The sequence below is a fragment of the Pan troglodytes genome, chromosome 2, assembly GCF_028858775.2.
Source record: "Pan troglodytes isolate AG18354 chromosome 2, NHGRI_mPanTro3-v2.0_pri, whole genome shotgun sequence".
NCBI lineage: Eukaryota > Metazoa > Chordata > Mammalia > Primates > Hominidae > Pan > Pan troglodytes.
Window position 1 is genome coordinate 143,755,347 of NC_086015.1, and position 21,528 is coordinate 143,776,874.

Consider the following 21,528-nt stretch of genomic DNA (forward strand, 5'->3'; position numbering starts at 1 on the left):
TCTCTTATTCTGTTTTTCCCCCAAAGGTTGATCTATACGCAGACCTCCTCCACCCTCCTCATGGTTTAGGCTTCTGGAAACCACACCAGGCAGAGACTCAGCTCCAGGCCCCTTCTACTCTTCTCTCTGCCATGACCCTCCCTGCGACAATGAGCTAGAAGCCAGGGTGTATTTAGATGGAAGGTAAGGTAGAAGAAACAACTAGGGAAAAATTAAAAGAACAGAAGCTAAGACTTCAAAAATACTGTCCCTCCACTTAAGGATTAAGTAAAATAGCATGTGAAAGAACTTGTCATGTTTCAAGGGCATAACAAATGATGGTTATTTTTTTTCCCTCTTACCTGTTGGACACATTGCCTATATCAATTGTTTGGAAATGAATCATATCCTGCCTTAGAACATCTATCATACTGGCAATTTACTCATATTTTTATTTTATTTTCAGTGTCAATATGTTATTCTCTCAAATCAATGTAAGCTCCTGAAGACCATGGTTCACATCTTAAATTAACTGAATCTAACAGAAGGCTAGTCATACAGAAAATGCTTTAAAAATGGGTGCAGATCTAGCATCAGGAATCCAAAATCATGTTTGCAAACATTTAAGGAAGATTCTTTATGGAAAAAATCAGGTTATTTTAAGATGATTCATAAGCATGTTTATGTCTAATTGTTAACCAACAGAGGAGTCACGTGGCCTATGCAGCCCATGCAGACACCCTAGATATTCAAAGGAAAGATTTTTCAATATATCTATTTTTTTTTTTAAATCCTGCATCATAACCACCCGAGTGCAAATATATTTCAAATTTTATACTGGCCTCCTGTTGAAAAATGCTCATTGAATCAATTTCCTGGAGCCTTGTCACTGATAAATAGAGTGCATCACACATCTGATATTCTTGAGTCAAAAACATAGAACATGAGTGTATTTTGCTGAGAGAAGATGGCTTATAGGAAACTGTCTTAGCATTCAAGACAGTCACAAAGTTTGGCCTTTGAGGCTAAAGCTGCTGAGTGAGCAGTTGAAGAGGGTTAGAAGATAGATCCTAATGGGCTTTCTGTCAGTCTCATTCTAGGCCTGGTTGCCTGGCACCACCAGGAAACCTCAGCTGGTCCTGTGCATGGATGGATGTACTCACACTATAGGAACACACATTTTACCACTTCCTACCGGTGTGGCTTTTGGTCACCTACTTCCCCTCTGTAAGCCTAAATTTGTTCATCTATAACTATAGAATGAGTATCTACCTCACAACAGTTTTATGAAGATTCCATGAGATGATGTACGCTGAGGATATCACATGGTGTTGGGTACATATTGTATGCCCAGTAAATGATAGTAGTTGTTGTTGGATTTGCTGCTCCATGGAGGAGGAGGCTGTCAAGAGATGACCAACTGGATGCCCTGGAGAGGAGCAGCTCCACCATTCACACACAGGCTCACACCCTCCGCTTGCAGATCAAGAGATGCCCTTTTGCTGGGACAGGAACATGCTAATGGCTTGAAGGAGCACTTTATGCATGGGGTCACTGAAGATTTAAATCAGAAGACCCCAGTTAGCTTTCCCATAGCCGTGGGCCATCTCAACTAATTCCTCAAAGCCAAATCTGTTTAGAACTTTTTGTAAACTGAGCACCTCAAAAGAAACTTATCCTTTATTTCCAAAGTGAAGATGCTTTGGGTGGCAAGTAACAACACTGTGGGTCAAAATGGCTCAAACCATAAAGATGGATGAGTGGCACCCCAGGCTGAGAACGTCCCAAGGCAGGGCAGAGAGCAGGGCAGCTCAGGCTCTGCTCTTCCCTGCTGGGGCTCTCCTGCCACTGCCCTTCTCCATGCAGGGCCTTGGTCATCACCAGTCTGCTGGCAAGATAGCTGCAACAGCCAGCCTCCCATCTTCCCAGAACTGGGTCCAGGAAAGAGAGCAAGAATTTGTTCCAGAAACTTTCAGAAGAGAAAAAACGGAAGCTTTTTATACAAAGGTTGACAATCAACTTATTTCATGATACTGGCCTCAATTTGTTCTCATGATTCTTCCTGGATCAATTCCTGTGGCTTATTGAATGCCAGGTGATGGCTTCATCCTGGGTCCCAGGTCCACCCCTCAATCAATCACAGGTGCAATAGGGATGGAATAATCTAATTAGCTTGAACTAAAGACAGTCTGTCTCTGGAGCTAAAGTCAATAACCCTAAACTTTAGGGCTGCCTTTGCAAGAAGGAAGGAGTGAGATGGATATTGGAAAGACAACCACAGGGCCCACCACTCTGCTGATATTCAAATCAACATCTCCTTCAATTCAAGCAAACAATTACAAAACATCTGCTATGTGCCAGGCACAGTGCAGGATGCCAGAAAATTGCAAGATGCCCAGTGTTGTTGACAGGAATAAATGAGCTGACTTATGCAAAGTGCCTGTTGCAGCACTCAGCCCCTAACACTTGCTCAGTATTATCTTCATTAAAATGAATAATGCATGAGTGATCCCTGCCATCCAGGAGAGAAAGACTCAAACTAATAAATTATAACAGTGTGCACAAGTGACAAGAGTAAGCCTGCGGGTGGCACAAAGGATAGAGATCACAAGAGGAGTGCGCAAGAGGCCCAACCCCACAAGAAGCTATAGCCCAGTGGTTCTTAACCTTGACTTCACATTCGATTCACCTGAGAAGCTTTTAAAACTCCCCACACCAATTAAGTTAGAATCCCTGGGGATGTGACCCAGCACCAGGAATCAGTTTGTCTTTTTAAGGATCTCCAAATGATTAAAATGTGTAGCCAAGGCTAAGAACCACCATATTTTAGGCTACTGAGGACATAATCACCCACATGCAAACCATTAGCTAATAATGCCAGGTGGTGAAGGGTATGTTAAAATGAACGTTCTAAGGCTCAGGGTGGGGAGGGGGCAGGGTGGGGTAGGGCTCCAGGCAGGGAGAGGGTATGCAGGGGAGGGGTCCCAGGAGAGGGAGACACATGGTGGGCAGAGGGGGATCATGGAGGGTTTCCATGAGCATCAGGAAACAGGAGGCTTAAGGGGCCTTGAAGAACTCTGAGATTTGCCTAATCTAAGCTATTTAGGGGTGGTGTCTCAGTATAAAGAGGAATGGGTTTAAGCAAAGGCATATGGGCAGACATGGAAGGTATATGGATCTAGATTCAAACAGGAGAAAGAAAACTATAATTTCAACAGAAAAACCTTTCTAAAAATTATAAATATGGGGATTGGAGTAACACAGGATTAGTGGGTAAGAACTCTAAAGAGAACTCTAAAGAACATAGGAATAGAATATATAAGGACCATCCACTACCCTCAGGGCTGAGGTAGAGCACCCCAGAAAAAGCCAGCCCACCCCCAAGCTGAGGTCTAGACTTTGTTGGCACAGCATGGCTTGAAGAATAGCAGAGAAGTTGCAGGGGTGTCATTTGTTGGAAGTCTGGCCTCTAGAGAGCCAGAGAAGACTTTCACAGAAGGTGTCCCACTGGAGCACACACTGTTAGCAACTGCTGGCAGCAAAGAGGGCTGGGGAAGCTGCTGGCCAGGTGTTGCAAGAGCCAGGCATTGGGGAAGCTGAAGGAGCCACCAAGAGAGCCCAGGAGAACCTGGAGGCAAAACCCAGAAGTGTGCCCTAGGAGAAAACAGAGGCCCAGAGAGCTTATGAAACCTTCCCAGGAAACTAGCAAAGCTGGAATTCAACCCAGGCCCATCTTTTCTATCCGTTGTTCTTCTTCTCTGAACAAACAGTACAAGATCCAGGCTGGGAAGGTTGCTCAGAGATGGAAGGAGCCTGTGCTCAGTAAAATCAGTGAGGAAGGTCTCCTAGGGAAGGTGAGGCTTCAAATGGACCTCAGAGATCCGATTTGGAAAACCAGGGAGAAAAAAGGAGGGAGTGGATTCCAAGCTGGCATGGCAACACAAGCACTTGGAACACTTGCACATGGGTAAAAGTGGACCTGAGCTCCCATAGGACTTAGCACAGCCAGGAGAGAGTATGACAGTAAAAGAAAGCAGGCAATGAGAGGAAAGCCAAAGGGAGAACCACAGGAATCAGGGAAGTCCTTTTATGTAAAAGGCCTTGAATTTAAGCACGGGTGGAATCAACACATTGTGAGAAAGCCAGAGCTCATAAATGCAGCATTTCTAGTATTCCTCAGTCTCATGCCAAGCTCTCAGTGGAATGTAGGGAAGCAAATGCGAGCTTTGAGGTCAGACAGACCAGAACTAGAGCTCCAGCTGCAGTGTTTAGCTGTATATGTCCTGGGGCAACTACCTTAATGTTTTTGAGTCTCAGGGCTCTGCACCTGCCAGGTGAAAACAATGCCACCACATCATTGCAGGCTTGTTCAGATGAAGTCCCTGACAGACTGGCACAAGGCAGGCCTGAAGTTTAATCAGTGACACCTTCTCCCTATTTTCACTCACGAGAGCCCTCCAGTCTCCTAAGACAGTGTGCCCTTGAAAATAACCTTTAAAATTCAGAAATGCCAGGATTCCTAAATCTGGTGCAGCCAGGGTATGCCAGGATATTAGCAGCATATAACTTCTTACTGAGATTCTGGCTACTGCGTTCATCACTCAGAAGGAAAAGCTCAGGTTCAGGGGACACATAATCAAGGCGTCTTTGGCTGCATGGCCAAGTGGTGCCTTGAGGTGCTGTTTCCTACCCAGTCTTCACAGGGCAAATGATGGTGTTTGTTTTTTCAGGAGGAGAAGTCACCAAACCACGGTTTGCTCAGTTCTTTCATGGAAGCCTGGCCAGTCTCACCATCCGCCCTGGCAAAATGGAAAGCCAGAAGGTGATCTCCTGCCTGCAGGCCTGCAAGGAAGGGCTGGATATTAATTCCTTGGAAAGCCTTGGCCAAGGAATAAAGGTAAGGCAGGAGCTGGCATCACTCCCAATAAGACAGGGATTCATGATGCCCAGCCTGCACAGCGCCAGCACACGCCAGGAAATGGAGCTTCCTGGAACGTTACACAGAAATGGCTCCATGGCAAAGGTGCAGCCACGAGATGGGGGTTCCAGAGGGAGATTAGTAACCATGACTTCCACAATGGGCTTCTGCTGCCATCTTCTGAAACTCCTAGATCAAGCCCTTGTGTATAATCAGTCCATTACCCAAAAGCAGGCACATGTTCAATGTCCACCTGGAGGAAGTTGTTGTATTTCATTTGTTTGTGCGTTAGTTGGCTGCTCTGTTGTTTATTTGGCTAAAGGAACCAAAGGATGCAAGGATGCACTTCAAAAGCATAAAAAGTAAACAAAAACTTAGGACCTTGTGAAATACAAATTAAAAAGGAAAGCGAAAACCTGGGTGAGGTAGAATGAGAAAGCAGGTATGGAGGTCATTCCGTCTTACATTGTCACTTCAAGGCACAAGAAACATGGGCTGCGCATGGTGGCCTGTGGCTCACGTCTGTAGTCCCAACACTTTGGGAGGCTGAGGCAGGTGGATCACAAGGTCAGTAGTTCGAGACCAGCCTGACCAACATGGTGAAACCCCATCTCTACTAAAAATACAAAAATTAGCCACACATGGTGGCGTGCACCTGTAATCCCAGCTACTCAGGAGGCTGAGGCAGAATCATTTGAACCCAGGAGGCGGAGGTTGCAGTGAGCTAAGATTGCACCAATAGCACTCCAGCCTGGGCAGCAGAGCCAGACTCCATCTTAAAAAAAAGAGGAAGAAGAAGAAGAAGAAAAAGAAAAAAAACATGAACAGTTCATGATTTGTATTGTTTATGCAAAATAGAAATATTCAAGTGATCTCAGAGAAGCAAAGCTTCTTCTGACTGAAGCTTCTCTCATTCTCTCATTTGAGAGAAGCTCCTCTCAAAGAGGGCAGGGAGGGATGTGACTGACTATGGCCTCAGCAGGCACCCCAACAGCCAGGGTCACTTTCTAACCTCACCTGGACTTACAGAGCGAGCACATGTTGGCACCGGCCCACGAGGTCCTGAATAAAGAGCAGAGCCAATATCACTGTAGCCCCCACTCAATCATAGTGGACCCCAGTGTGAAAAGACAGTCCCTCGGCCTCCTCTGGAAGTTGGAACAGACCAGCCTGTGCCTCCTGGAGCACAGGATAGCCCCATGAAGCCCCAGAAGCTATGAGGGTTTCTGTCCTTGGCCATTTCCCCAGAGAATGTGACAAAAGCAGAGGTTTCTCGGCTGGCCTAACATCCTTGACCCAGTACTGCCCATGGGCAGCTCTGCCCTGCCTTGGGCCTGCCTCTCCTGGACAGGGAGTCACTACTCCAGTAGAAATTTCCAGATCAGTAGCCTACTGCTAGTCAAGCTCTGGTGCTGGGTACCCTTGGAAAAGCTGGCGGTCTGAGAGTATTCTTTAAATTGCAGCCACTTCCGTCATCGTTCCATGGATATGCTAGTATTCTGTTATAGGCTAGTTTCTGAGATATGAAAAGAAATGTTCTGAGGAACTCAGTGACCCAAGCAGACATTTGTAATCCAGTTGATGACTACCACAATAATTATGAACACTAACATTTCCTGAGGGTCTCCCAAGTACCAGACACTGTTTGTTCTAAACGTTTTATGGGTATTGATTCCCAGAACACTTGTACATGAGGAACGAAAGACTGAAGGAGATGGGAACTTGTGTAAGATCCCAGAGTTAGTGATGAGTAGATTCAGTCCCACTCCAGAGATCCAGAACCTTGGAGACTGGCAGTCAGAGAAGCCTCCTTGGATGAGGTGATGAGGCCTGAGTAGAATGTTTAAGAATAGGTAGGAACCAGCTAGGGAAAAGGCAGTAGTGGAAAGGGGATGGGAAAGAGGGAAGTCATTCCAGGCAGATCCAAAAGTGTGAGTGATGAGAGAGGGCTGAGGAATAGCACAGTATTCACTAGAACTTCAACAAAGCCAGTGTTATGAGTCCCAAACTGCAGGAGGAAAAAGATGGAAGGTGCCAGAGAGGTAGGCAGAGGCCATATCAGAGCCCACCTATTAACCATGTTTAGGTGTTTACGTTTTTTTCTGTCAACAATGGGAAGCCACCGAAGGCTCAGGCAAGGGAGCATGATCTCAGCATATGTGGGGTTTAGGATGCTCACTCTGGAGACTGGGTAGCATGGGGAAGATGGGAGGAGTACAAAAGTCATGGCAAGGCAGGATTGACTTTCCAAAACAATGTTTCATGGATTAGATACACACACAGAGTTGCTCTCAATAGCTAATCACTTGTCATTGGGGCAAGCTCAAAAGACCATCTCATATTGGAAAGGCCAGTCTTGAAGTACTGTTTGTGTTGCTTCCTTAGGGTTTTGTCAATCCAGTGATGCAAAAATCTGTCTTCCTGATGTCTTCTCTTTTTCTGATTCTAAATTTACTCTTTGCATCTGCATAGATCTTCTCTGCTCTGAACTGTTCCAGGCAGGCACGGTTTCAGGGTACTAGGCCCCATAGAGCAAAAACACAAAGATGCTGGGCTCAAAAGTCATGCCTTTTAAAAATTATAAATTAAAGAACCATAGCAATTTCTAGAGTCATCATAGCCTATGAAAAGAGGAGGTGCTAAAATAAGTGGCACAAAAAACTGTGGGGACTGAGGAGGCTAATCTGATTTTTCAGGATACTGAAACTTTTTATAACCTTTTTATAACCAAGCTTGGTTATAAAGGCTTGGTTATAAGCCTTTTTATAACCAAGCCACTGCAAATGATCCTCTTCCATTCCTAGGGCATGGCTGGTAAGAACTAGAGCACCGTGTGAGAAGTTAATAAGACGCCCAATTTATGGAGCACCCACTGGGGGCTATTGTATGTTCATTATCCCTACTTCTTACAACAAATTAAATACTATGACCCCATTTCAAAACTAAGGGGACTGGGGCTCAGGGATTTGTCCAAAATCAGTTCATGCTCTTTCCTCCATATCAGCAACTCAGATTAGAAGACATTCTTGAAAATCATTAAAACAAATTTCTTTCCTTTCCTCCCTCCCTTTACTCCTCATGTCATTTCTGAATAATGACTGCTATTTTATTTGACAGTTACTGCCCTCCTCCCACCTCTCTGGCTGGTCGAGAGAATTGAGGCCCTTTTGTGATTAAGGAAATTCTCTATCTGCTCACAGGGACAAGCCCATGTTTTTTGCTTTACCTGTCTTCTTCTGAATCATGCATATTTATGAATATTTCTCCAGCATGTCTGGAGTCCTAAAATGGTTTGGTGGCTGCTGTATTGTATCCATACAAGATACTGTGGAATCACCACATTCCTGAGTAGTACCCTGTTCTGATTTTCATAGCACAATCCCTGCCAATTTTTCATCTCCATCATGTGGAAGAGTGGGAAAGAGCAAGAACTTTAGAACTAGACACTCCTAGGTTCAAATCACTGCAGGAGGAAAAAGGTGGAAGGTGCCAGAGAGGTAGGCAGGGGCCACATCAGAGGCCACCTATTAACCATGTTTAGGTGTTAAGTTTTTTTCTGTCAACTGATTATTAGCTGGGTGACCTTGGGCAAGACACGTTAATCCTTTAAGCCCGAATCTCTTGGGTATAAAATAAGTTGATATTATTTACCCTGTAGTGATGTTGTAAGAATTTAATTATACATCTAAATTATATATTACATATAATTAAATATATATATTATATATTTAAATATATATTATATATTTTAGTGTATACACAATATATATCCTAGCAAACCTAATAGACTCTCAACAAATCATAGCTCCTTTTTGTGACAGAAGAACTTCTAAAGTGGCAAATCTTCATCTGGCCCCACTCAGAGAAATGGTTCAGCTGAATCTGTAAGTCAGAAAAATCAGAGTCCAAATTTACTTAATATGGACCATGGGCAGGCAGGTGTCATAGGGAGCAGCAGGGTTCCTATCAAGTCATAGCCAGCCTTCTCTCAAGGAACAGGCCAGGTCTTTGAGCAGGGACTTCCCTGATGGTCCAGCCTGCTGTGGGGCTGCAGATGCCAGTCGAATCTCTAAGAGAAGTCTCTAATAAGAAGACCATTCTGCAAGGGCTATCTGTCTAGCACCTTCTTGGCTCAATGAAAGGCTATGGTCACAGCACAGACACCCAAGGGCGAGTGAGCAATGCCACCCTTTGCTGGGTCCCCTAGCATGTCACCATCTCCTGCCCTGGTAGAGATGCAAGTACAAACAGGTATCTTGTTTAATCAGAAGCCCACTCACAGAGCTGGGAATACCGCAGTTTAAAAAAAAAAAAAAAAAAGAACACCCAAAACCTGCTCTGGAGGTTTTATTGACCCTGCAAGAACTATGCTGATGGCTAGGCCAGTGCCCACATTCACGCTCTGTGACAGACCTCCCAATGCTGTGGCACAGACCAGGGTATTAACTGGAGATCCAACACACTCTCCTGGTCTCTCTACAGGTGGCTGCAGAGAGATTGTGCCCTCTGCTGATTGCCATAGGATACTGCTTATCCATCCCTCTAGAAGAACCTCTTGATTTTCCTAGGCAGCCCTCATGTGAGGCTCAGAGACCAACCTCCACTGCAGACCTATCATCTACCTCATGCTTTCGATGTGCTAGACCCTGCAGTGATGCTGAGGAAAAGTCAGTAGCCCCTGCCCTTGAGGTGCTCACAATCTGCTGGAGGATGCAGACGGACAGATAGCAACAGCACAAGACTCTGCTATAGGAGGATGGTGCAGGGGACGAGGCTGGAGAAGAGGAGCAGAAAAACCTTTTAAAACATAGATGGTATTTGTAGAATAAGGACCTTGGGTCTTCTCAAATCTGAAACTGATGACTTGCGAATACCTCAGAACTAATCATGACTCACTAGCGTGAGGCAGCTCCAGGAATAAGCACTCTAAGCTGGTGAGGCCTTCCAGGCAAGAGAGATGCCAACTCAGACACTGACTGTGGCATCAACCATGCATATGCCTGGGGGCTCCAAGATCTAGCACCAGAGGGTGGTGCTCTTGGCCTGATGTCACGGCTCAGCGAGACACCGCTCCTCAGGACTTGGAAGGACAGAAGAGAATTGTGTCACAAGGGTACTAGAGCAGTGAAGGCTGGGGCACAAAGACTCAGTGCTGGCATAATTACAATAGTAAGAATGATCATCCAAGCTATCATATATTTAATATCTTGTAAGTGCTAGAAACTTTATATATATTATCTCATTTAAGACCCACACAGGTAGATATTAATTTCCCCATTATTTAAATGAGGAAATGAAGTCTAAGAGGGGAAAGGAAATACTCCAAAGTTGCATTTTGTACTAGAACTGGAATATTACAGTCCACAAAGCCCATGCTCTTTTAAAGATGCCTTATGACCTTGGGGAAGTGAGAATCAGGCCTGGGAAGTGCTAAATTTTCCCAAACAGGCTAAGCTGTTACAGTAACATATGATCCCCAAACCTCAAGCTTCACTGGCTTAACATTGACAAGTTTAGTTTTCTCTTATACTCAGTTAGAGAGGTGGGGTGGGGTTTCTGCATAGAATGCTGCAAGCCACTGAAGTGGAGGAAAAAAAGAGGCTCGAGCATCTTTCAGGATCTTTCACTGCCTCAGCTCAGAATTGCCACACCTCCCTTCCTCTCCTGCCCATTGGCCAGAGGTAGTCATGTGACTCTGGCCACCTGTGGTACAAGGTGGCTGAGAAGTGTAGCCTCCGCAATGCCCAGGAAGGAAAGGAGAACAGGGTTTGGTGAGTACTGATAATGACTCCCACAGCGCTTCACTAAAAAGACAAGTGAAAGAAAAAAGTCCTTTTGGGGAGTGACAGGAGATGATAGTGAGTAAAATGTAGGCTCGAGAGCCTTCACTCATTTGTCTAACAGGGGCTTTCAGAACACTAAGGCTAAGTTCTGGGATTCAGGGATAAGAGGCAGAGTCCCTGTGCTCAGGGGCTACTGGCCACTGTACTATAATAGTGGTGTTACCATTTTGTAAATGATATAGGAGAAAGGCACCAAAGCGCAGTGGGGACCAAAATGAGAGAAGCTGGGAGGCCTTATGAGTAGGTAACAATGAAGTACACATGTGATGGTCGAAGGTGACAAAGATTGAGCTATCAGTTGGCTAGGGGACACCATGCAAGGGATTTAGGTGGTTCAGTGTCAACAATAGTGCTCATGAGACATCCAACTCCTGTTTCAGTCCAGACACAGAACAGAACACCCTTATAAAGACATTCAAGTCAGATCAGGGAAAAGTTAATATACATTTTTCCTTAAACCTATGAAGATATACTCAGATCCTCATACTAAGAAAAATACAAACTTAAACTACACTAAGATGGCATTTGTCATTTATCAGATTGGCAAAAATCCTGACATCTGATGGCATACTGTATTGTTGAGGAATTGAGACAAGCTGCATTCATACCCTTGTGGAAGGAGTATGTGTTGATATAATCTCTAGCAATGGAGAAGTTGGCAACATTTATCCAAGTTAAAAGTGCATATACTGTTTGACCTAGCAATTTCACTTGTAGTGATGTATCCTACAGATGTGTTTGCACAAGATTATTCCTTCTGACACTGTCAGTAAAAGATGACAAATAACCCAAATGTCCATATTGCAAAACTGGTTTTAAAGATTACAGTTTATCTATACAATGGAATACACCTACTAAAAAAGAATAAGGAAGCTTGTCATGTACTGATACAGAAAGAGCTCCAAGATATGAGCCAAGTGAAAAATAAAGTGTGATACATTATGTATGAGATACTTTTGATATAAGAAAGAAAAAAATGGAAATCTATATTCACTGATTATATATTTATAAGAATACTTGAGTATAACTGTCAGGATAAGCTAAGTTATGCTACAGTAACAAATTATTTAATATCTAAGTGGCTTATACAACCAAATTTTATTTATTGCTCATGCTTCATGTCCATTATAGATTGGCTGCAGCTCTGATCCATACCTCCCTCACTGTGAGGTGCAAGCCAATGGACTAGCCCCTAAAGGAATGTTGCCAGTTTCATGGCAGAGAGAAAGGGATGTGGCAAACCATGAACTGGTTATTAAATCTTCCATAGCGTATGAATCAAACAATATTTCTGCCCACATTTAGTTGACCAAGCAAGTAACATGACCTCTGCTGAGTGCACAGGGCAAAAACATATATCCTGCAGGGAAGGGTACCATAAGTCATACGATCAAGCCTATTAACAATAGGGCAAACATGTATAAGTCTCCCACGGGAGGGAAAGCAACTAATTTTGAACAATAATGCAATTTACCACTAAGAAACTAACATAATAATGAGTACTTGTGGGATGGGACTGTGGAAACTGGGTGGATGGTAGATAGAAATGAGATAGCTACTTTTCACCTAGCACATGTGTACATTTGAACCATGTGAATATATTATCTATTCAAAAGGGTAAATACTTTTAAGTTAGGTAGCTACTTAAAAAAAATCCATGTCTCCCTTTCCTGTGCCATGAGCATTCGATATATACTCTGAATTCACACATATGTTTCTGATATTTTATTGATAGCATTTCCTAATAATTCTTGCTCAAACGAGTGTCAAAGTCAATAATTCAGGGCAGTACAAAGGCAGTTTTCCCTGCCTCATTCCAAGAAGAGTAACTGCTGTGGGGACATGGAGAGGGCAAGGATCTATGTCCAGCTTGAGTACCCAAGTGACTCAGTGGGGAGAATCGCCACTACATGGCCTTTGGCAAGTGTGGGATACCAGGGACTTTGGATGAAATGGATAGATAACAAACCCAGGGCTGCTGGCAGATGTGTAAGCAGCAGGTGCGTACAACTCATGGGAAACCAGAGTTTAGCACTTGAAAAGGAAGACAAAAAATTAGATCTGAGAGAGAAAGAAAGCCATTAACTGAAAAATGAGCTTGAAGGTTGGAAGCTAAGAAGATAGGGCATGGGTCAGAAAATGGAGTGCAAGATGAATTTGGGGAGCAGTTCAAGGGCAAAGACAAAGACAGCAAAAGGAGTGAAAACGCAAGTTCTGAGTGGTCCAGACCACCCGGCTAGCACAGAGCATGGACCACTGTTCGCCAAGGGCTGCGGTGTGAGAGCACCGTGGCTGGGTTTTCAATATTCCTTCCTGTGGCTCAGACTGATATTACCAGGCACAGTCCCTGGAAAGACCTCATAGGAAAGGGCCGCAAAGCCCACCAGAGAGTAGGAGGAAATGCTTGAGAGTTTAAACACTATCATTTGTACACACAACTGTGTCACTGGCAGATGCTCTAGAGGTGTTTATGGTGACCCTTGGTGCCCTGTATGGACAGGAAGTGCTCCCATAAAACCATGTACATCACTGACCATTCTCTTCCATGATGCTCACTTTTGTCTTCCAGTATCACTTCAACCCCTCGCAGTCCATCCTGGTGATGGAAGGTGACGACATTGGGAACATTAACCGTGCTCTCCAGAAAGTCTCCTACATCAACTCCAGGCAGTTCCCAACGGCGGGTGTGCGGCGCCTCAAAGTCTCCTCCAAAGTCCAGTGAGTGGACGCTGGTCAGCCTGGGGCCAACTGAGGCAGCAGTTGGGAAGGTCCCAACTGAGGTCCCTTGGGAATGTTCCCTCACAAAACAGGATTTGCCTTCCTTCAGCTGTCCTCAACTTCTGCTATTCCTCTGAGGATGCCTCAATGGATCTGTGTTCTTGTTTTCTTCCTAAGCAAGATGTTCTGTTGTTTTACCACCTTGAATCCACCTTTCTCTATCTTGTATCTTATCTAATGCCTAGAAGGTACTACTTTCTATAAATTCTCAGAGAGCTAGGAATTTGAAGTGATCTGGGTGTGCGTTTGAAGTGTTCTGATTTAAGGGCACAGTGCGTGGTACATAGGAAATCCTTGACAAATGTTTATTAAATTGAATTAAGTTAACCAACCCAGCTATGTAGAGTTCCTAAATCCCGTAGGTATGCCAGAAAAACAGAAGGCATGGTTCTTGTTTCCAAGGATCAGAGTTAAATTAGAGGATTACTGAAGCCTTTGGATAACTCACTCACTGGCCTATCAAATCACTTCTCAGCCACAGTGGCTACCTTGGAGGGCTGCTAGGAGGGGGATCCCAGGAAAATTCCTGGAAGGTAGAAGTGCAGTCATGCTGCACCTAGAGTCGGGAGAAGGACTCAGAAAGAGAGGAACAAGGGTGGGAAAGATGGATCTGCTGACTGCCGCATTGTTGGAGCCTGGGACAGGCACCAGAAAAAAACCCCGCAGATGGTAGTTACATTCAATAGTTCTAGAACAATGGAGGGGTGCTCCACCCTTACAGGCTTAGGGGTAGGAAACAGGTACCTCCAGGTCATTGCCACATTAGCGTGAAGATGAGAGAACAAACTGGCCTGCGTCCTGCTGAGACCAGGCTTCTGCAAACTGAAGAAAGGTCAGGAGTGCTGTGGGGTTGGCCTGGCACAAGTGGGAGAAAACTGGGAAGAGGAGGAGGCCACCACAGCTCCCACATTTCACCCACCCGTAGAAGAGGATGGAGTAGCTCAGCATGGAATCCACCCAGACTACCATTTCCTTGAGAACTTTCCCAAGGCATGTAAGGTGATGGCTGTCACCAGCTGAACCCCACCTAGCACTCCCAGAGCATCTATCTGGCTCTGGGGTCCCCCATTGTAACCTACATCTAGATGACCAGGGGAGAGGGCTAATGACATAATGCCCCCATGAGGTCTGACGAGAAGTTCAAATCAACGAGTGCTTACTGAGCTCAAACCATGATGCAAGCTCTGGTCAGCTTCTTTTCTATATATGTCTGCATTTAATCCTTTACTATAGGACAAAATTATTGTTATCTCCACTGTATAGATGAAGAAACTGAGGTTCACAGGAGTCAAGTGCCTTGTCCACATTTACCCAGCCCAGAAGTGTCAGAGCCAGGCCATGGATCCTTGTCTGTCTCAGACCTCGCTCTTTTGGTCACACCATTTCTGCCTCCCAGATAATTGTGTGGCAGTGTATCAGGAGAAAGGAGGATGATTACAATAGCACTTTGCTCTCACACCTAGAAAAGGCACACATGTGTGATATCCACATAGAGACATATCGTATAAGCAGAGGCAGGAGAGTTTAGCCCTGGGGTCTCAATTAGTAAACGGGTGTAACCAACCAGTTAGACAACAATTTGCTTACCAAATACTAAAGCACATAACAAGCAGTTGCTATCTAATTAATGTTGTCATTGATTTCTTTGTTAAAGGATAATGAAAGGTTTCATGGTTACGTGTTGCTCGTATAGAAAATTCCTATTTCTCTCAGGAGCCAATCTTTCAAGTCCCTAGATCACTAGTGGTTTTGATTATAATGTGGCTTTAAATTTGAATGTCTGTTGACATCCTCAGAGACACTTACGCAGTCACGATGCCTTGTTAAGAACTGGAGGTGGCAACCCCTTGTTCCTGGCTGTATGACAGATGGTTTAATTGTTTGCTCATCAGTGCCATGACCGAGACTGTTTTCCCAGGTGCTTTGGGGAAGACGTATGCATCAGTATCCCTGAGGTAGATGCCTATGTGATGGTCCTCCAGGCCATCGAGCCCCGGATCACCCTCCGGGGCACAGACCACTTCTGGAGACCTGCTGCCCAGTTTGAAAGTGCCAGGGGAGTGACCCTCTTCCCTGATATCAAGATTGTGAGCACCTTCGCCAAAACCAAAGCCCCCGGGGACGTGAAAACCACAGGTACAGGTGCATTTGAGTTTGTGGGGAGGGTGGACCTTAATTTTTTACAGCCATGTGAAAACATACTTCAGAACAACAGCGTTGTTCATGTAATGTATACATGGCTTAAATGTATACATGGCAGCGTAATGTATTATAGCAAAACAGACAAAGCTATAAACAAATGAAATGAATATGAGGTGAATGGATGGCTTAGCAATGAGGGATATGAGGTTGGAGGGAACGCATTTGTGCTAAATGGTAAGTGAAAAAATGCAAGACACAAAGTTACATAGTACCTACACATAGAATGATCTCAACCATTTAAGAAAAAAAAAAAAACACAGAAAAATGCCAAGAAGGACACACACCCTATGCTAACAGGGTTATTCTCTGAGAGGCATAACGAGAGCCCGTTTGTTTCTGCTTCCCTTCCCTTTCTGTAATTGCAAAAATGTTCTATAGTGGGCATGTGTTATTCTGGTAATCAGAAGAAAAGCTAAAGATATATAAAGAAAAAATATAGCTGCATCTTTATATATATAAAAGTTAGGTCTCATTCAGCAATATTACTCTAAGCTCTCAGGAAACTTTTAAGTTGTTATTTCCAACAACTTCATTATTGGGAAGGTTTTTCAGTGAAAGAGGGGTAATTTGAATTATCTACCAAAGAGAAACACTTAGTTATGCTGAAAGCTATAGTATATGCTGGTGGCAGGGGTCGGCGGGGCGGCGAAGAGAAAGAAGGAAACCGGGAAAGGAACAAGGGAGGGAGGGAAGAAAACCTCCCTTTTGTTACTCCGAGAGACAGGGGAAATATAAATTTCAGAAGTGTCCTTTGCTGCCTCTTCCAAGAGAATATATTCAACTCTCCCCTCCCCCTCCAAAAGCCACTGCTAATGATGTGCTGGTGCCTCTGGTCCTAAGTCCCTGAGGAGCTGCTGTTATAATAATCCTAATTACCTATTGCCTTAAACCACCCTGGTCCCTAGTGAATGGGGTACTCAAGAGACAGCCCTTCTTAGCTCATAAAAAATAGATGATGTTTTACCACCTGTCCCGACAGGGCAGTTTCCTGGTCACAGGCCAACATGCGTTAGGTTGTATGATTGTCCCTCTTCCCCTGTTCTCATTTGTGGCTAAAATCAGAGAGAAATAAAGAAGAGCCTCTGACCTCAGTGGTTGCAGGCCATGACCAAGTGTCTGGATTCGCTACATCTGACACCAGCATACAGGCAATGCAGGGAAGAGCAATTATCTGGGTTCACGTTTCATCTTCTGTTTATGAGAGGTACAGGCAGAGCACATAGCCAAGTGTCCAAGGGCTATTATAAGTGCCTTTAAATTTTTACTCCTATTGTTGTTGGAATGGTCATTACTATGGATATCTTAAACAAGTAGGATAATGGCATTTGCCCCCAGGCCTCAGTGACCGGCTTCAGCATCATCTGCTGCCCCCATTGACATTCTCTTTATGCTGTCAATACCAAAGACAGGAGATTCCCCCAACATGCACACACACACGCCTCCCTCACACTCTGTTAGTTCACACCTTTGCTCTGCTCTCTGGCTGGAAGGTCCCTTTCCTTCCCTATCCCTTGATTCCTGGCAAATATCCCTGCCTTCAGCACCTCCCCAAGAAGGCTGTTCCACCACCACCATTCTGACACTTCCAACTGCTGGTGCTTCCCTCAGCACACATTTTTTAGCCCTTGGTGGTGATTTCCTGTTTATTAAACCAGACCAGGAGACCCCGAGGGCTCATCCATGGCCGATTTGCCTCTGGGTCCCTGAACCCAGCACACTCCCTTGTACACAGTGGGAATCAAGGAACCTGCAGATGGAAGATAATATCCATGGTGAGAGAGAACCATGAGAAAATGGCAGCCGTGACACACTCCCTACCTCAGGGAGCTCTCAGTCAGCCACGGCGGGAGGTAGGAACAAGGATGATATGACCAGACCTGACAAGAAGCCAGCAAAAAAACTGGAAACTGTGAGAAGGCCATTGAAATAAAGATGCACATACAGCATTGCTAATTATAGATCCTGTCTTAAGCGTATGTTATTGTGCTTTTAGATTTTGCTGATTATACACGAAACCATTGTGATTGACAAGCATTTAAAAATTAAGATAAAGAAATTATTTATAATAATATATAATATATACCTAGTGAGAGCAAAAATATTTTTGATATCATTTAAAAACTTAAAAGATAATTATTTAAAATAATCCATCTTTAGTGAATTTTTTAAATTTCTGTTTTAATAAATGTTTTATAACACACAAAGTATATTTAGTGCAGTTTATAAATGAATAAATATACTTATTTAAATTATCTCTCTTCACAAGTTTTTCAATAAAGGAGTGCAAGATCAAAACCACTTGAAGACAACTAGCCTATCATCAGTGAGATGGGGATAGTAATAGTACCCCCTTTAATGTCTATTAGGATTATATTTGCACATGACTGGCACATAGCACATATTTCATAAATACCAGTCGCCTTCTTAAGATGGGATTTTAATTTAGGACTGCCGAACTCTGCCCAGCATTCAAATACTCAGACATTTCTTTGGGAAATTTGGAGTCATACAATTAGGCAAGGACAACTTGACTGACCAACTTGCTAATGTGCTCCCCTGGGAGCACATTAATTATATTAATTTATCAAATATTGATTATTGGTTATATCATATTGACTTGATTATTAATGATTCAGCTCCATTTGAGCAAGGTTTATTAATAACTATTCCATGCTAGCTCCTGGGTTAGACACTAAGGATTCAATCATAAAAAGATAGTGTTTCTGCCCTTCAGGATCTCAGGTGGTCAGGGAGACTATGATCACATGGAGAAAGCTATGAGAGCATGGTGGAAGGCCACTTACCTCTCCCCAAATGAGAGCTATTGTTTATTGAGCACCTACAATGTGCACTGGACACTGTTTTCAACCATCCCAAGACCCTTGCCTGCCTTATATATGAGGAAACTGAGTGGTAGGTAGTTCCTCTAACACTATGCAGCTTCTCAGTGGCAGAGCTGGTATTCAAATCACACCTTTTGGCTACAGTATTCATGCTGTTCCCACTAATTCATGCTACGCAACCTCAGGGATGCCTGGACATCTGAGCAGTGGATGTGGTATTTGGGATCACACAGACTCTGCTCCTGACCCAGCCTTAACCTGGGGTGCAATAACAGAGGAGGAAGGTGATTAGCAAGGGCTGTTTTCTGAGCTGTCCTTCATGCCTGCATTTCCCATGTCTGTCTTCCTACAGACCCCAAATCAGAAGTCTTAGAGGAAATGCTTCATAACTTAGATTTCTGTGACATTTTGGTGATCGGAGGGGACTTGGACCCAAGGCAGGAGTGCTTGGAGCTCAACCACAGTGAGCTCCACCAACGACACCTGGATGCCACTAATTCTACTGCAGGCTACTCCATCTACGGTAAGGCCACACTCAGCCCCCTTTGCCCCAAGGGTGTCCTCTTAGAATGTCCTTGTCCAGGGAGACATGAGTGAGATTGCACTTGTGAAGGAGCACTGTGAAGCCCCAGGGACCAGTTGGAGATCCTTGGCCTCAAGCATGGATTTCTAGACCCTCCTTTGGCAAGTTACTCCAGCATCTTGGGGACTAGTCCCACATTCCCACTCCTGGGGAATTCTTTTGTAGAAGCTAGGTGGATGCCTTCTCTTACAATGTTTGAGCTCAACAAATGTCACAGAAACATCTGGAAGATTGAGGCAGTCTGTATGGAAAGCTTGTGCATCAATGTAATTTTGGCTCCTTAGAACTTCTGCACATTGTCTGCCCAAAATATCTTGAGCTCTTACCCTCAACAAATTTACAAGACCCATGAGGTCTTGTACCACAAGCCCTGGCTTGTCTCCTCTCTTCTCTTCCTCCTCCTTTTCTGCCTTCTGATGACAGGTGTGGTCTCTTGGCACAGGTGTGGGCTCCATGAGCCGCTATGAGCAGGTGCTACATCACATCCGCTACCGCAACTGGTGTCCAGCTTCCCTTGAGGCCCGGCGTTTCCGGATTAAGTGCTCAGAACTCAATGGGCGCTACACTAGCAATGAGTTCAACTTGGAGGTGAGTGGGTCCTGCCATTGTTAGGGAAGCCAAGGCTCACCCATTCCCTCATTCATTCAGAACTGCTGTAATTGGCCCACCTGCCACTCCTGGGTCAATAGCACCTCTCCCCACTCTTCCCAGGTCAGCATCCTTCATGAAGACAGAGTCTCAGATAAGGAGCATGTCAATCATCTGATTGTGCAGCCTCCCTTCCTCCAGTCTGTCCATCATCCTGAGTCCCGGAGTAGCATCCAGCGCAGTTCAGGTAGGGTGCCCAAGAGGAGGGACCCTCAGGACACAGGTGGTCATTGTGACTCAAGATTATCTACTCAACAGATGGTTATGTTGTAGCAAACGTAGGTGCCCAGAACTGAGGGAGGGAACCCAGCAATGGAGAAAATGTGCCCTGGCTTTGAGATACTCACACCCTCAATAGGCAGTCAATAAGTAAACAAGAAATTACACAACACACACAATAGCAGAGGTCAGTACAAAGGGCTGGGACAAAATTTCAGGCCCAACTCAAAACCATGTCCTGTATGAAGCTTTCCATGAGCCCTTTACACACACTCACACACACGTACGCACCATATTGCAACGTCCTCTGCCCAAATTTCTATTTGAGCACTTGCCATATTGTGTTACCATCTGGTGGGCACTTGTATCTGTTTCTACTAAACTCTACAGTGCTTGGCTCTGTGGAAGTTTCTTTATAATTTGAGGGGTAAAGCCAGGAATAAAAGAGAATTTGCATTTAATGAACACCTACACTGTGCCTATGTGGAAACTCACAGATTATTTAATTTACACCTAACAATTACTCATAGGATAGGAATTATTATGTCCATTATAGAGGTGATGAAAGTGAAGCCCAGACAGGGTAAGGTGCTGCTCTAGAGTTCTACAGCTGGGAAGTGGTAGGGCAGACTTTATCCTATGCATGGATGTTCATGCTCCCTCACAAGAATGAGCTAGGCCTTTGTTCACCATGTCATGCGAGTTTCTTCCTTGTTCCAGTGGTCCCAAGCATTGCCACAGTGGTCATCATCATCTCCGTGTGCATGCTCGTGTTTGTCGTGGCCATGGGTGTGTACCGGGTCCGGATCGCCCACCAGCACTTCATCCAGGAGACTGAGGCTGCCAAGGAATCTGAGATGGACTGGGACGATTCTGCGCTGACTATCACAGTCAACCCCATGGAGGTGATCCTCATGCACGGCTGGGAGTTCTGGGTGGGGTGCTTCTCCCTCTACCCAGCTCAACCCTTCCTATGCCTAAAGCAGCCCCATACCCCCTCCTTCTGGAAGCCCTGCCCCATCTAGTCCAGCTCCACTGATTCTTCCTGTCTCTGAGCTCCTCTAGCCCTCTCAACCTGAACAGATCATACCTTCCCACCAACTACATTCTCTGATTTAAAATGTATTAATTGCTCTTACCCCACAAACAGAACCAGAAATTTTGTTAAAGCAAGCAAACACCACGAGGTGGCTACGCCTTCCTTCCCCCATAGTATGCAGCTCAGAGCTAACTAACACTTAGGGACTCAGTATTGAAGTTTTGAGTAACTAACAGTGCAAATTAGATGGCTTTGCTCTACACTGCCTGAAGAGTTCACTCAAAGGCTTGGAACAGATTAAAAGAAAAATAGAGCAGCAACGCCTGCCATTTATTGAGCCCCCATTATGCCAGATACTGTATAGAGTGCTCTATATACACCACCTCATTTAATCTTCCAACAGCCTATAAAACAGGAGTTATCATCTTCATTTACCAAGGTGGAAACCAACTAAGAAAAGAAGTAACATACTCAAA

At 44.6% G+C, this 21,528-nt stretch overlaps 1 protein-coding gene across 2 annotated transcripts in view; it reads left to right on the forward strand.

Moving 5' to 3' along the window:
* CLSTN2 (calsyntenin 2) overlaps positions 1–21,528 on the forward strand; it is a 639,289-nt gene that overhangs the window by 605,115 nt on the left and 12,646 nt on the right. For both annotated transcript variants that reach the window (XM_526327.8, XM_016942061.4), the window contains 7 exons: positions 4,710–4,876; positions 13,310–13,458; positions 15,437–15,654; positions 18,916–19,086; positions 19,589–19,734; positions 19,858–19,981; positions 20,734–20,918. In XM_526327.8, the coding sequence (XP_526327.5) occupies positions 4,710–4,876; positions 13,310–13,458; positions 15,437–15,654; positions 18,916–19,086; positions 19,589–19,734; positions 19,858–19,981; positions 20,734–20,918 (1,160 nt within the window). The remainder of the gene's footprint in view (positions 1–4,709; positions 4,877–13,309; positions 13,459–15,436; positions 15,655–18,915; positions 19,087–19,588; positions 19,735–19,857; positions 19,982–20,733; positions 20,919–21,528) is intronic.